This window comes from Argentina silus (assembly GCF_951799395.1).
Source record: "Argentina silus genome assembly, chromosome: 1".
In the NCBI taxonomy this organism is placed as follows: domain Eukaryota; kingdom Metazoa; phylum Chordata; class Actinopteri; order Argentiniformes; family Argentinidae; genus Argentina; species Argentina silus.
Window position 1 is genome coordinate 35,203,373 of NC_139655.1, and position 14,241 is coordinate 35,217,613.

At 42.0% G+C, this 14,241-nt stretch overlaps 1 protein-coding gene across 2 annotated transcripts; it reads right to left on the minus strand.

The window, feature by feature from the left end:
• Window positions 1-910: 910 nt before the first annotated feature.
• Window positions 911-12,693, minus strand: cdyl (chromodomain protein, Y-like). Of its 2 annotated transcripts, none has more exons than XM_083671539.1 (7): window positions 12,385-12,693; window positions 9,729-10,551; window positions 8,371-8,633; window positions 6,975-7,147; window positions 6,199-6,409; window positions 5,060-5,161; window positions 911-4,120 (listed from the first exon to the last, which is right to left on the minus strand). In XM_083671539.1, the coding sequence occupies exons 1-7, from the start codon at window positions 12,406-12,408 to the stop codon at window positions 3,962-3,964; spliced, it is 1,755 nt and encodes a 584-aa protein (XP_083527665.1). In that variant the 5' UTR covers window positions 12,409-12,693; the 3' UTR covers window positions 911-3,961. The 2 variants fall into 2 exon arrangements, with proteins under 2 accessions (XP_083527665.1, XP_083527664.1); XM_083671538.1 differs by having other exon boundaries at window positions 5,018-5,161.
• Window positions 12,694-14,241: the final 1,548 nt, after the last annotated feature.

Here is a 14,241-nt window from a genome sequence, read left to right on the forward strand (position 1 = left end):
TGCTAAAGGTAAATTGTTGATTGTGTTTTTATTTCCTTATTTTCTAAAGCAGAGTGGAATTCCTTTCTTTTCTTAGATGGGGGTGGGGGAGAATGAGGATGAGAGGTGGATGGGTGGATCATAGAGATGCGTAGAGTAAGCACCTGCTATCTTTCCCATTCATTGCATGCGGGGAGCCATGTAGTCAACTAAGGTGTTGGGACGGCATCTGCCAATTGGATCAATGCATTCTTCTTCAATAGGTTTATCTATAAATGGCTTTCAGGTGCATGATGCCATCTAGTGTTGCCAATAAATGACTAAGCTGAGACACTGCAGCTGAGTTGATACTACACAAGTGAACCCACTCAAATCACAGAAGATGAAGGAAGTTGACTACATGATGCTCCCCATGTAATCACAGTTCATTTACCTGAGCAGCCTGCGCCATGCTCACTTTGTTTTGTTTGACAACAGACTCCAACATTGGGATTGGAATCTAATCTCATTCTATGGCTACATCCACTCAAGCATTGAGCAACAGTGGCACTACACATTTTTTCACAATGGTTGTGTGACAACAGATACTGTATGCAAGAAAACACTTCATGTCTTCGAGGTGGTGTAAGATTGTCGTTTGCTAATCACAGGTGAGGCTCACTTTGAGTCCACTAGATTGGCATAGCCAGTTGGTTAATCGTGATGTTAGCCTGAGAAGAGTTCACTGCTGTAATTGAGTATTGAGGACCCACAGGAACATCTCAACACATTGTGTACATAATTCTCAACTGTAGTGTAATCTGTTTCCACAACCATTGCAGCAAATCCAATCCAAGTGTAAACATAGCCTGTCAATTCAAGGAATTATTTTATAAATTAAAATAGGCTCCACACAATATCAACACACCAACATTTTCCTTCAACAGGTTAAGCCAGTTTATTTCACAGAGGAGTATTTAAGTCATTTATAAAAAAAACAAAAAAACTTTACAGATTGTACAGTATTTATATCAGTTCAACTACAAAATAATAGGTCCCAATGATGCAAAAATATTGTACCAGGATTTCAGTCTTAAGGCAGTTCACACACAAACACATACAGTTCTTCAGCTGAAAATTTTGGAAAATGTGGGTCAGAGGATTAAAGTACTCATCCAGTGCCTTAGTTTCCAATTAAGAAAATAATATTTTACTGAAGTACAATAGAAGTGATATCCCCCCCCTCCCACACACACATCTAGTCATGTTCTATTCACTAACGAAGGGTTTTCTCCATGACTATTTCCCCTGGGTATCAGTGGTGGTACAAATTGGAAGACAGGGTCACTGTAATGCACAATGTAATGCATCCTCCTCTGCTGGATACTGTAGAAAGGATGGAGCAAGCATAACAGTGCTTCCTCTCCTTGAAATAATTCAACCAAATTTGAGTGCAGGCGCCTGTTTCACTTCCCTGAATCAGTTTGGCTATGCCTTCATATACAACAATTTGAACCTATGTCAGTAATGAGGGGCTTTATGACATAGCCTGTAGTGGCTGAAGCAACGTAATGAAAGGCTCATAGTAGCACTACCGGTCTATACTGTAGGTCATGTAAGAAATATCAACAGTTTATGGAAATTGGGTGACAAACAACCCCCTTCACTTGGTAGAAAACGACTAAAATCTAATGTAAAAGCATGAAACGGTCTTCAGAAACACTTATTAATCTTTAACAAGCTTTTTACTCCTTATATTCTCTAGCATATTGAAAATGACAGGTGAAAACAAATCTGTCCCTTGTTGCTGATGTTTTAGTAAGTTATCGTTGATGTGACAGCAGTTAAAACTGAATTCTGACAAGGAGGATAGTGAAAAGACAGACTGCTCCAATGGAGGAGACATTGGAGCCAGAAGCAATCTATCCATGAGTAGACTAATCCAATCCATCTCATCACGTTACTTCACATTTAGAAAAACAGTTGTGATACAAACCATGAGCCACTAAAACATTATTAAACATAGCTTTAAAACAATTCAAAACACTACTTTGTCCAACCCATTTCTGCCTTAAATATTTAAATATGTCATATATTTTTTTGCACAATATAAATAATTACAAATGTCACTCTTCAGATGGAGAGACAGGGATAACAGTAGTCCCTATTAAAACAATGCCAGATATTGGTTAATATTTTGTAACTGTTACATATTAAGAGCTCTGCTGCGATTATTCATCCAATGAAAAACAATGATAAATGGCCAAATGATAGTAATGGCCACAAGTCACTCCGTGACAGAAAAAAAAAGTGGAAATTACAACACTTTTTGCTCAACAAAATCAAAGCTGTAACTGTTTTCAGGACTTTTGATAAATCTTAATGTAATGGACAATGATCTTAAGGTAACCATTGCCCAATGCAAAAGGGGAGGGGGGTTGTACATAGAGTGTTGAAGATGCTGCGTAACTCCAAATCAATGTAGATTTTCTTAGTATTGGACATATTGTGACAGGAATGCTCAACTATTCAATACTGATTTTTCTCTCTGAAGATCTGATGTTTATTGAACATGTGACGTAAAACATTGTGCTTTCATAAACTTCATCATGCCAATTCCACTGTACATAGCCTGTTCTCAATGAATATTGGGTCGGTTCTGAACACAAATGTGAAATAATAAGTGACACAGGATTAAAGGAAAGGCACTGACATATCTGCATGCATAAACTTTGCACCAAGAGTCTTTCAATTGTCTCTTTAAAGGGCATAGGTCATAGGTCACTGAAATCACCAAAATGTCACATTCACTCCCGTCCATACACCACTTTGTGTCGGTATCCCAGTTATTTAGCAGGTTGCACATTTTCCAATATAATGGAAGTGAACGGGGTCCACCCAAAGGCCATCTGGTGGACCCCATTCACTTCCATTGTACTGGAAAATGTGGAAGTGCAACTTGTTAAATAACTGGGATATTGAGTGTATTGACTGGATAAAAGGTATTTGGTTGATCACAGACATTTGATTTTAGAGTGAACTAAACCTTTAATGTAGATTTCATGGAAGGAACAATGCAGGAGTGTTGCAGCAGGTTTAGTTAAGTTATACTGTTAATGTGCTTCTGTTAATTTAGAACAAAAACATTTTCCATAGAAAATATTTGGTAAGAATTACTGTATAGCCAAAAGATGAAGAACCACTGCCTGGGTGAATTATCTCCAACAAATATCAGTTGAACCAAAATGTATAATCAATCAATTGGATTTGACTTTTTGTATGTAGCACTTTTTCAGACGCTCAAATCGCTTTACATTGATGACCACTACCAATGTGTAGCACCCACCCAAAAGTACTATGAAACAAACAAGAACTGTTTAAGTTATCATGTTGTATTCTGTTATATTTAAGCTGTCCAGTTAAACAAACATTGCAATTTGTCTTATGAATGGAAAGTCTTTCAAGAGTCCAAAGAAAGTAAGCCAATATGGAGAATCCAATAAGTCCCGAATCCACTGGTCAGGTTCAATGTGGTGAAAAAACCCCGAAACATCTTATTGCATGCTCCACACTGGAAGTCACTTGGTTTTGTTGTAGTTTTCACTGTGCACTTTCGTTGTGTCATAAATAAATGCTGATTCATGTTGATACAACATCTACCCTAAATCTATCCCAAGCCATGTAAGACACTTCATGTGGAATCATCAATGTCTTCCCAATCCCCTTCATCCTTTTGAATTTAGGCCACTTTCTATCAAACCTGTTATGGAGCATTGAGGAATTGTCTTATAAAAAGGCCAAGGTGACGGGGTAAAACGGTGAGCATAAGGTTGCTTGGAAGGGGAGATTTAAAGGACCCCCCTTCCTCTTCAATGCACACGTGTGCACACACACACTCAACCAAGTCCATAAACACACACAGGTAGCATGGCTGCATATCTTAACTTCAGAGTTTGGGTTGTGTCTATCTTCCGCTGCAAGGATGGAAGGGAATATGCAAACATTAAAACTCGTCAATCTTCTTCTGTAGGTATTTGAGGATGGAGTCCGTCCCCTGTGAGGAACCCCACACCCTCTTCAACGCCTCACACTCCCGCTCGTTTACTTGCTCCAGGGCGGCCCGGTTTGTGTTCCGCACCAGTGCTTTGGACTCTCGCAGGACCTACGGTGCAACAAGCAGAGGTCCCCCCCCCCACCCCCAAGGTGAAACAAAAGAGAAGGGAAAGGCAAAAGAAAGAAGGAAAATAATCAGCATAACAATTGTTTTTATACATTTAAAAAAGGACAAAAGGCAGTGCTAGGGCCAATAAGCAAGTGAACAATGGCTCCAGATTTGAGTAATGACTTCATAATTTGCACTTTTTCAAAGTTTGGATAGCCACAATTTCATATGGACAGCATCTACAGTAAAGACCTGCATCACTATACTGGGAGCTTTGCGGTTTCAAAAAGGACATACTGTATTTGTGTGTTTTTGGAGCCTTTGTTCACGGTGGCTTAACTGCCCCCTAGCATTTCCATTGTAGTCTGATGAAGGGTATCGCTGGTGGGGGGATGTTTCCCAAAACCAAGCAAATTCACACAATATGTGCCCATCTACGGCATGCCATTTACTTTCAGTATCCTATAAATGTGGGATATGACAGTTCACCTGTTATTTACAATGACTGCAATGGCAGATGCAGCAGAGGTAACTTTCATTTAAAATAGACAAAGCAATTGTACATCAAGAGACAGATATTTTGTCTCAACTCGATTTAATGATAAAAGCATATATGTTAAGATTGAAGAGATAACAATTCAAGTGGACTCTGTCGTTAGATATGGTGTGGTGTGGAGTGGAGAATGCATGAGTATATGTCTGTGTGCATGTGGAGGGGGGGGGGGGGGGGGGTGTTTGTGTATGGATTTGATGAGACAAAGGCGAGAGAACAAAAGACTAAATCAGGAGGACGAGGGGTGGGGGTGGGGGGGGGGGGGTGGTGGTGGTCTGTGACTGTGAAAGAGATGCCACAAATTATTGAAAAACGTCAAAATCAAAAGGAAAAGGATGACTTACAACTGAATTACAAGAGACTAGCTCCCTAATGCGAACCATCACCTCCTGAGTGAAAGTCCCCGGCCAGAGCACCTGGGACACCAGGCCTTTGGCACAGGCCTCCTGGGCCGTCAGCTTCCGCCCACTCAGCAGCATCTCGCTGGCCTGGGTGAAGACATCATTAAGGCGGGGGGGGGAGACAAGTAAGTGAAGCAAGCCAAGGGAAGAGAGGCGGGAGGAGCGGGGGAGGAGAGAGGGATAGAAGGAGACATGCACAGTTGCATGATTTCATTGGTAATTGGCACAGTGTGGAGGCAATGGATGGATGCAACATTATTATGAGTTTCATAATGCGATGACGATATACACGAGGCCTACGTCCATGTATTTTGCAGAGGATGTACTGGTGGTATGAGGGATTATCCCTGGCAACAGCTGTGCCCGTTATAATCAAATAAGTGTCTATTTTCGCCTACTGGTAATAACTGAAGATGGAATTGATAATTGTCCCACTTCTCTGAACATTTACTGCTCCAGCTATATTGGTCAATCTCCAGATTTAAATCCAATTGAACACACTCATTTTCTAAAGCTGAGATTTCAGGCAAAAAGATCTCAAAACAAATAACAAACTGAAGACGGCTACAGTCCAGGCCTGTCAGAGCATCACTAGAGAAGATACCCAGTATCTAGTGGGGTCATCGGGTTGCAGACTTCAGGCAGTTATTGCATGCAAAGGATATGCAACCGAACACAAAACATTTGTGCTTCACTTGGACATTATATTAATCTGTCCCAATACTTTTGGTGGCCTAAAATAGGGGGAAGGGGGAGACTCTGTTGTTGTTTCCATGTTGAATCAGATTTTTGTAAAAAAAAATATATATATATGCTAAAATATAAGCTGACAATCAGTACCTCAAATTAATTGTTTGATTTCATCAAACCTGACTGAATATAGAGCCAAAAGAAGAAAAAAATGTTTCACTGTCCAAATTACTTACATAGGCAATGCCATGACACCAGTGGAGGCTGCTGGTGAAAGAAATCGGAGGACAGGCTAATTGTAATGCGTGAAATGGAATGTGGAATGGTATCAAATGTTTGATACCATTCCTCATTTCATTCCATGCATTACAATGAGCCCATCCTCCGATTTCTACCTCCAGCAGCCTCCCCTGCATGACGACACGGAAACTCACCGAGGCGACACCCATGATGCGAGGGAAGGTGAGGGAGGAGCAGGCATCTGGTGTTTGTCCGTAGGTGGTGTAGGGTGTCTGGAACCAGGCTCTCTCATTGGCCCAGACCACGTCACACAGCGGGAGGATTGAGGCCCCGAGGCCCACTGCTGGCCCGTTCACGGCTACGACGATGGGCTTCTTGAATTGGATGAATGTGTTGACAAATGTCCTGGGGATCAGAATGAGGGACTGAGCATTTTTATCACCTTTTATCTTTATGAATCAGACCAACAGCACAACTACTGGTTCAAGGGAGCTTATGTGTCAGTGTTTTATCTTTCTACTTGCCAAACTAACATTACTTTTTCTGTTGGGCATTTAATAATCACAAAGTCATAAAACAGATGTTTATCCTCTTGAACATGTGCTATCAATGCTTATGGTACAGAAACATGTAGAGTTTCCATTGAACTGAACTAAGCAACATGTACATGTAAGTTGCATGTCGTTTTCACTGGGTCTGAAGTTTGATAGCTTCAAAAACACCAAAGTACGTGGTCAGAAACCTATATGCAGAACATTATAGTCTTCACACATTGGTTTGATGCCACAACACACGCTACAAAAGGGCAAGGTATGCTGCTTCACGCCAAGTCTTTGCATTGGTTTGCACACACTCACATACATAACATTAAATAATACACTCACATACATAACATTAAATAATTCCCTGTGCTGTGCTCAAGACGAGCCATGAGCTAAACATGAACTACGAGCTCTCCGTCTCTCTGTACCTAATGGTCTCTGCCATCTTGATGCTTTCCTTCTTCCTGTCATCGGTGAGCCGTCTGATAAAGTAGATGAAATCCAGGCCAAAGCAGAAGACACTGCCCACCGCACTCAGCAGGACCAGCTTACTGTCGTCAGCTGCTGCAGTGGCCATGGCACTCTGCATCTCTTTCATTACCTGAAGCAGACGAGAGGGAGATGCGTGGGAAGGGTGCTAATGGGACACGGGCAGTGGTTCACCAGTCAAATTCTAAAATCACTCACCAACTGTCAACATGCTCCGGTTTTGTGAACAGCTCATGTAGGCCTATCCGCTCAACGAATCTGATAATATTGCCATTCTAGAATGAATTCGGTAAACAGTACTGATGTTGTTTTGCTCATTGACATGACACTCTAAGGGTATTGTCACACTTGGTCCCTTTCAGCCAATTTTGTTAACTCGGTTGGTCAACGGTTTCATGCATATGTGAATGCTTCAAATGAACTCAGACCCCTCTAAGGCGAACCTAACTGAGACCATATCGGGAGGTGATGTGAGGTCGGTTCACTTCAGTTCACTTTCGTTTTTTTTGGGTGCAATGTGAGCGCAAAGCACTCCCGGTCCTTGTCATTGTAAACACTGTGTCCTATCCTGGCACGACTCCCTTGGGCCTCTGTCCTTGCCATATGAAAGCAAAGTGGACTGAGACCTCATCACTGTTAAAATGGACCAGCGAGGAAAATGAGTCATCATTCAAACAGAAGGGCAGTGTGAATACAAAAATATGATTTCTTCTCAGTTCTTTTACCGTTTTTTTCTCCTCTTGGTTCACTTAAAGAGGACTGAGTTTGACTTTAAAAAAAGGGACTATACTGTATGTGAAAATACCTTTAAAGGCGACTGATTGGTCCAACCACATAGTGTGTTTAGCTCGGAAAATAGGTGAAACTCAGCTTGCTACTGAGTAGTAATGTACTAACAAATTTGATTTGTTTTGTCCAAAGAGCACTCAAAACTAGTTATGGCTGAAATATCAATAGGGATCACTATAGGGATCAAATATCAATACTACTACTACTACTAATTCAGTGTTTGCAAGGGTGAAGATAAGGAAATGCTATGAATTATGTTTAAAAAGATTTAAAAGAGAGACTGCTGCAGTGGCTGATTTCATCTTGATTTTCCTCCTCATTTTCCAAAAATGCAACTGAGAATTTGTTTCTTAGAGGTGTGTGATTTGATGTACCATCCAAAACCCTGCCTTCAATGGTAAGATAGAGGATATATGATATGGGACATAGGATATATGACTACTACATAGGCGGGTTTCAACAGGAAAAGTAGTTTTCTTTGCATCAGCTCCTCTTTAACAGTATTTCTTTTTTTTGACAGCCCTAAAAGACAGACTAATGACTCACATCAGGATTGAGCGAGTTGTTCTCAGAGGACTTGGTGGAGAGCAGGATGTGTGTGAAGCCATCCTGCTTCTTGACAACAATGTCCCTGTAGCGATAGGCGCTCTCTGTCTGCCGGACGCTGAACCGAAGCCGCTTGTCGAAGGCTGAGCGGTCCTCAAAGCGTCGTTTCCCTGACACGCCGGAAGCACTGTTGCCTCCTGCCACCGCACCCTGTAGGCTGGCCACCCCATTGGCTGCCAGGGCCTCCCTGAGTGTTGATGTACCTGGTTCATAGAACACATTAATAAAAAACATGTTAAGGAACTCGCATGCAGATGACGACACATTTTATAAAGACAGAAAATAACCAGGTATTAAATCTTTGGTACATATTGGCTAAACGATGTGTCATGAAATCAGCACAAATTCCAGAGAGAAATGAAGAACTTAATCTGGTGTGGAGTTAAGAATGCCTGAATGAGGACACATATTTTCAGGAATGTGAAATATTCCTAAATTCTCGAACAAGAGCCAATAGAGAATCAGGAGGATGCTACTGTCTGTATACACTGAAGGTGGCCAGAAATGGGTAAATAGCTAAAATAAGCAATTTTAGATTAAAACATTTTTCCATATTTGGATTCCTACACTGCATGGAAAGTTAGCTCTCATATTACCCCCCCTGTGCAAGTTTCTCTCCTGGGAAAAAAAAAAAAAAAAAAGATCCCCATTTTTTCAAGGTGTAACTCGGAAAGGAGTGGAACATAGGCTGTCATTATATACAGATGATGTATTACTTCATGTGAGTCACCCTGCAGCTGGTATACCCACTATTCTGTCTATTTTAAAAAAACGTTGGCTCTTTCGCTGCATACAAGCTAAATCTACAGAAAAGTGAGTACTTTCCAATCAATAAAGCAGCACTGCAGCTCCAGCAGACAGACCTGCCTTTTCAACTTAATAGCTAGACTCCAAATAAGCAGACATCATTGCTTTTGCATCCTTGCTAGCACAACGTATAATTTTACTCCTTTGGAAGTCAGCTCTTCTTTGGGTCGGGTAATGCTTGGGTGCTGCTTGGGGAGGGGGGTGGATGGGTTGGGTAATGCTTGGGTGCTGCCCTTTCTGCTAGCATTGTGACTGCCAATAGCCCCTGGTCCTAGCATAGATTACCTTTTCTTATGATGACTGATGGATAGATGATTCACTTACTAAGACAAATGTATTTGTTGTAAGTCGCTTTGGATAAAGGCATCTGCTAAATGCCATAAATGTAAATGTAATATTGATATTATTTGACATGAATATTTGAAGTTACAAACAAGATCAGAGTTCAATAATCCCATTACGATAAAGACACAGTTCTTTCAGTCTTTTACCTTTGCCGTTGAGGGTCCGTATCGCTGCTGGTGTTATAGGGACTTGTGGAAGAGATAATGGGATTTGAGCCTGAGTCCTAGGGCGGGTCCCCATTCGTGCCCTTTCTTCTCCTGGCCCCAGCAGCACCCCCAGAGGCTTCTCTAGCAAGGCCACCTCCGGGGGCACAGAGTCTGGCTCCTGACCCCCCTGCTCCAGACTGTGGGCCGCCTCGCTCGGGGACTCCTCAGAGTTGGCCCGGCTGTTCATTGGACTCTTGGGCACCAGGATTTTGATCCCGGACTTGGCCAGATCCATGCTCCGTCGTGCGGTGCCAACCGGAGCGGCGGTGAAGCCTGTGCTGGACATGGCGCTGTAGGTGGAGCGATGGTAATCTTCGCTCGTGATGAGCTGCTGCGGGTCCATTTTAGTGTCCGTGTCACTTCTGTCAAGTGGTGGCAACTGCTGCTGCCGTTTGGAACCAGCTGTGGCTGCTGTGGTGGGTGAAAAGGCATTCCCGGGAATTACTATGCTGTGGCTCCCTGTGTGACTGCTGCCATTGCCGCTGCTGACACGGTACGGCTGTGGCCGGCAGATCTGCTTGCGGGCGTTGTTGCTGGAGCCCTGACTGTGGGTTGCGGTGGGGGAGCTGCGTGTGGACCGTAAGAAAGTGCCGTCTCTCTGCCGTTCGCTTGGTTGGCGGTTGAACTCGTGGATGAGCTCCATACAGTTGGAGAGGTGTGCCTCGCGCTCCCAGGTGTCCCCCTCACAGCTGTATCCCCTCCAGCGCACCAGGTACTCAATCTTTCCCTTCTTATTCTTCCGTTTATCCACGATTCTCTCAACCTAGGGAGAGTTCAACACCAAGTGGTAACGAATCATGTAACCAAAAATGCACAATTCAAGAAAACATGCAAGAACCCTATGTTCATGTCACTGGATGGAAATGGTGTTGCATTACCAGCCCGTTGTGGCTTTTTTTGTTGACGTTAGTTGTTGTTGTGTGTGTGTGTGTGTTTTGCATTGGAGGTATTTCAGCACCAGGGTGCTGTCCACCTGCACCGCTACACCACTGAGCTACTACCACACCCTATTCCCCCCCCTCCTCCCTCCCTCCCTCCCTCCCCATAGCCACATACCCACCTGGGACTCATCATGCTTGATTTATTGTTTTTTACTACAGTATGTATTGTTTCTCTCTCTGTCTGACTCATTCTGATCAATGTAAATATTTTTTAGTCATATCATGCATCATAGTTTGCTACAAATGAAGAGGCACAATTTTGGACAATGACTTAAATCAATCGGTAGGGCCGCGTGTGACATTCCAATTATTAACACGTACTGTATTCATATACTTGTATATATATATATTATATATTTGTATATAATCAGTGGCTACGGCCAAAAGGTACAATTCCTTCAAAATGTATAAGAATGGAACATATCTCTACTGTTGTTTTCATTGTGGTAGTCAAGTAGATAGAACCCCACCATTCTTTCAAGCCAATTCAAACGTGTATTTCAAATATCACTCAATAATAACAATAATAATAATTTTTTAAAAATGCCCATTCTTACAGTTACTACATGGAACTTTCAGCCACTGGAGGAGCTCTTTGACTAGGTGGGTCCCCCAAATAGACCAAAATAGTCAAGAAATTATCTGATTGGGCAAACAGGAGAACACCTCCCCACACTCATGAGCAAAAGCTTATTTAGCAAAGGTTTGTTCATCTACAGCAGACTTGGAAACTTGTTGTACAAAGATGATACCATGAGTTTCCCACTTTGAGTATCAGGATCAACCAATAGGAAGCATTTGCAAATAATTTACGTTAATTTTAACCCTGAGGTTCCGACTTGTCATGAACGCACCATGAGGTCTAAAGTCTGTTCATCCAACTATGGAGTGTGTGGTCGAATGAGATAAGAAAACAATTCACGTTAGATCATGAACCATACAGTCAACACTCAAAGCCCAAAGTGTTATGTCAAGAATTAGCGACAAAAGTTCCATAATGTATCACAAAACACTTACCGTGTAGCTACAACTATGTTTGTCCTGTGTTGTTTTCAGCGCAAGAATCGTTCGTACACCCCTGACCATTAGCCAAGTGACTAAGAAAGGAAACGCGTTTGTTTCGGGAAATGATTATGTACCAATATTCGGAGTTTTAGCCTCAGACATGTTAGCGAGAACCAACAGGTGCGTTCAATTTAGCTCACCGATTGTAGCGGACGGGAGGGGTTCGCACCGGGGCAGATGGAATGGTCGATACAACTCATATTCCGACCACTCGGTGCACCAGGCGACATAAATTGAACGCGTCTAACAGTTGATTCCAGAACAGGTCTTTCGCTAAAGCATTGAATATTATTTGGGTTTAAGCACTAAATTGTCAACGAGGAAGAATATATCAGGATTACAAGCAAAACTGAAAAGCGGCGTTGTTTTTCTGGGCTGTGGGGTTTACTCGGACTCCACTAGCTGGCGAACAACAAAGCCATGTACAAGGCAAAATATGCAGCTAAACATGATGCGGCTAAATTAGCTGGCTAAAGCAAATAGCTAGCTAGCTTTCTGTTTAAAAAACTCCAAATATACGGTAAGCGAAGAGGAAAAGGCACTCGCGCTTAGTTCGATGTGATTTAGTTTATCTTGGGCAGCCTTCGTACCTCATACAGCTCTTCCGAGGCCATGAGTTGCACTTTTTTTCGACGTTTGGGTAATCCGCAGGGATTGAACACTTCTGCCTCCAGTTGAAGCCCACAACACAAACAATTAGCTAGCTAGACGTCTTCGGCCTGGCTACACCCAGTCCTCGTTGCCTCGCCGAACCTCGCTTGATACGGTGGTTCTGTCAAGCATGAATTCGAACGTATGTCTTTGCTATTTTTTGGACTATCTAGCATCTTCATAAGTAGCCACAAGGAGGTTTTGAAACCGAGTGTACCTCCAGAGAGGGATGTTACCTCTCGGTAACTTTGAACTCTAGTCTCGGGCATCGACACTGGGGATGAAAGCTTCACAACGGAAGTCTTTCCTAATCGAACTCAGAGAAAGTGAGCATGATTGTAGCCTACACGCATTTAAAATAATGAAATGTACCCCTTTCTTATGATGAAGATGGCTTTTAAATAACAATTACTGTCGAATAACTGTCTACCTTAATCAAAGCAGCAACAACAACAAAGCGGCCACTTTTTTGGTAAGGGATGGGGCTGGAGAAATGTAATAGACAGAGACATGGATACAAGGACTGACTATCCATGAGATCAAAATTATAGTTTTAACCATGTTTTGAAGAGAGAATTTTACTCCATTGTTTGTAAACAATGCAATTGTAAACAAACACTATCATTAATCTAAAAGTAAAAAACTGATGTACCTATTACAGATTACCCCTTTTAAAGTAGTGCCATTTTCATAGAATATGAAGCTTTGAGCAAGTACATAACTTGACTGCATTGTTCATGGGCTGCAGTAGCCCAGGACCTCAATTACAGACGGTGAACTGCGGGGGGTCTGGAGAGATGACAAACACATGATTGCATCAATGATTACATTTCCATGCACAATATTTGGCCTTTCAGAATGAATTCATTCTGAACGAACATTACGTTCAAGAACTGTATGATCGCAAATTCAAGTGGCCTGTTTATATGTCCTAACATGATCTGAATGAAGTAGTTTCTGACTTGCGCAGTGTGTCCTGCGGCACAAACGGCCAACACGTTTTTCACATTATTAGTGAGCTTGCTTCAGCAAGTCCCACTATAGTTCTTCGACTAATTTATTATTAGTACCTATTAAACCTTTTCAACTTTTATCTATCATCTATCTACTTATCTATACTCCCCTGCGTAAGTAACAGTAACTTTTGGCTCTACACTCCAAAAGTTTGGATTTTTTACAATTACTATGAGGTGTCTCTGGTTTGTCAGGTCTGTTCCGTCAATGCACAAACATTATTTGTGCAGTCATAAGAGTGCTCTCAATGTCTAGTATTGATTCTAGGCTTTGCATTTGCCTTTGGGGTCTGCTATTGGTGTCTGTCAACATGAGGACCAAAGAGACATCAATGAAAGTCAGGGAAGCCATTATGAGCCGTGGTGTGAATGTGTCAGAGACTACCGTCCGCAGAAGATTCAAGATTCAAGATTCAAGATGGTTTTATTGTCATATGCACAACAATTACAGAGCAGTCGCTGGCAATGAAATTCTTAAGTCTTGGGCTCCTCCAACAGTGCAATAAGAAGTGTAAATAATAAAAAGAAAAAGAAACAACAACAATAACAATAGTTACCTAAATACAAAACTAAATAAATGTAAATGTAAAATGTAAGAAGTGAAATGTAAACAGACGTTTTTATCCAGATGTCGACTGGTATAAAGTGGCATTTTATAAAGTGGCATGTTATAAAGTGGCATAGTTAAAAAGTGTCATTGTGGTGAGCTAAGTAGCTCAGGAGTTCAACAGTCTTATTGCCTGTGGGATGAAACTGTCCCTGAGTCTGGTGGTGTGAGACCGG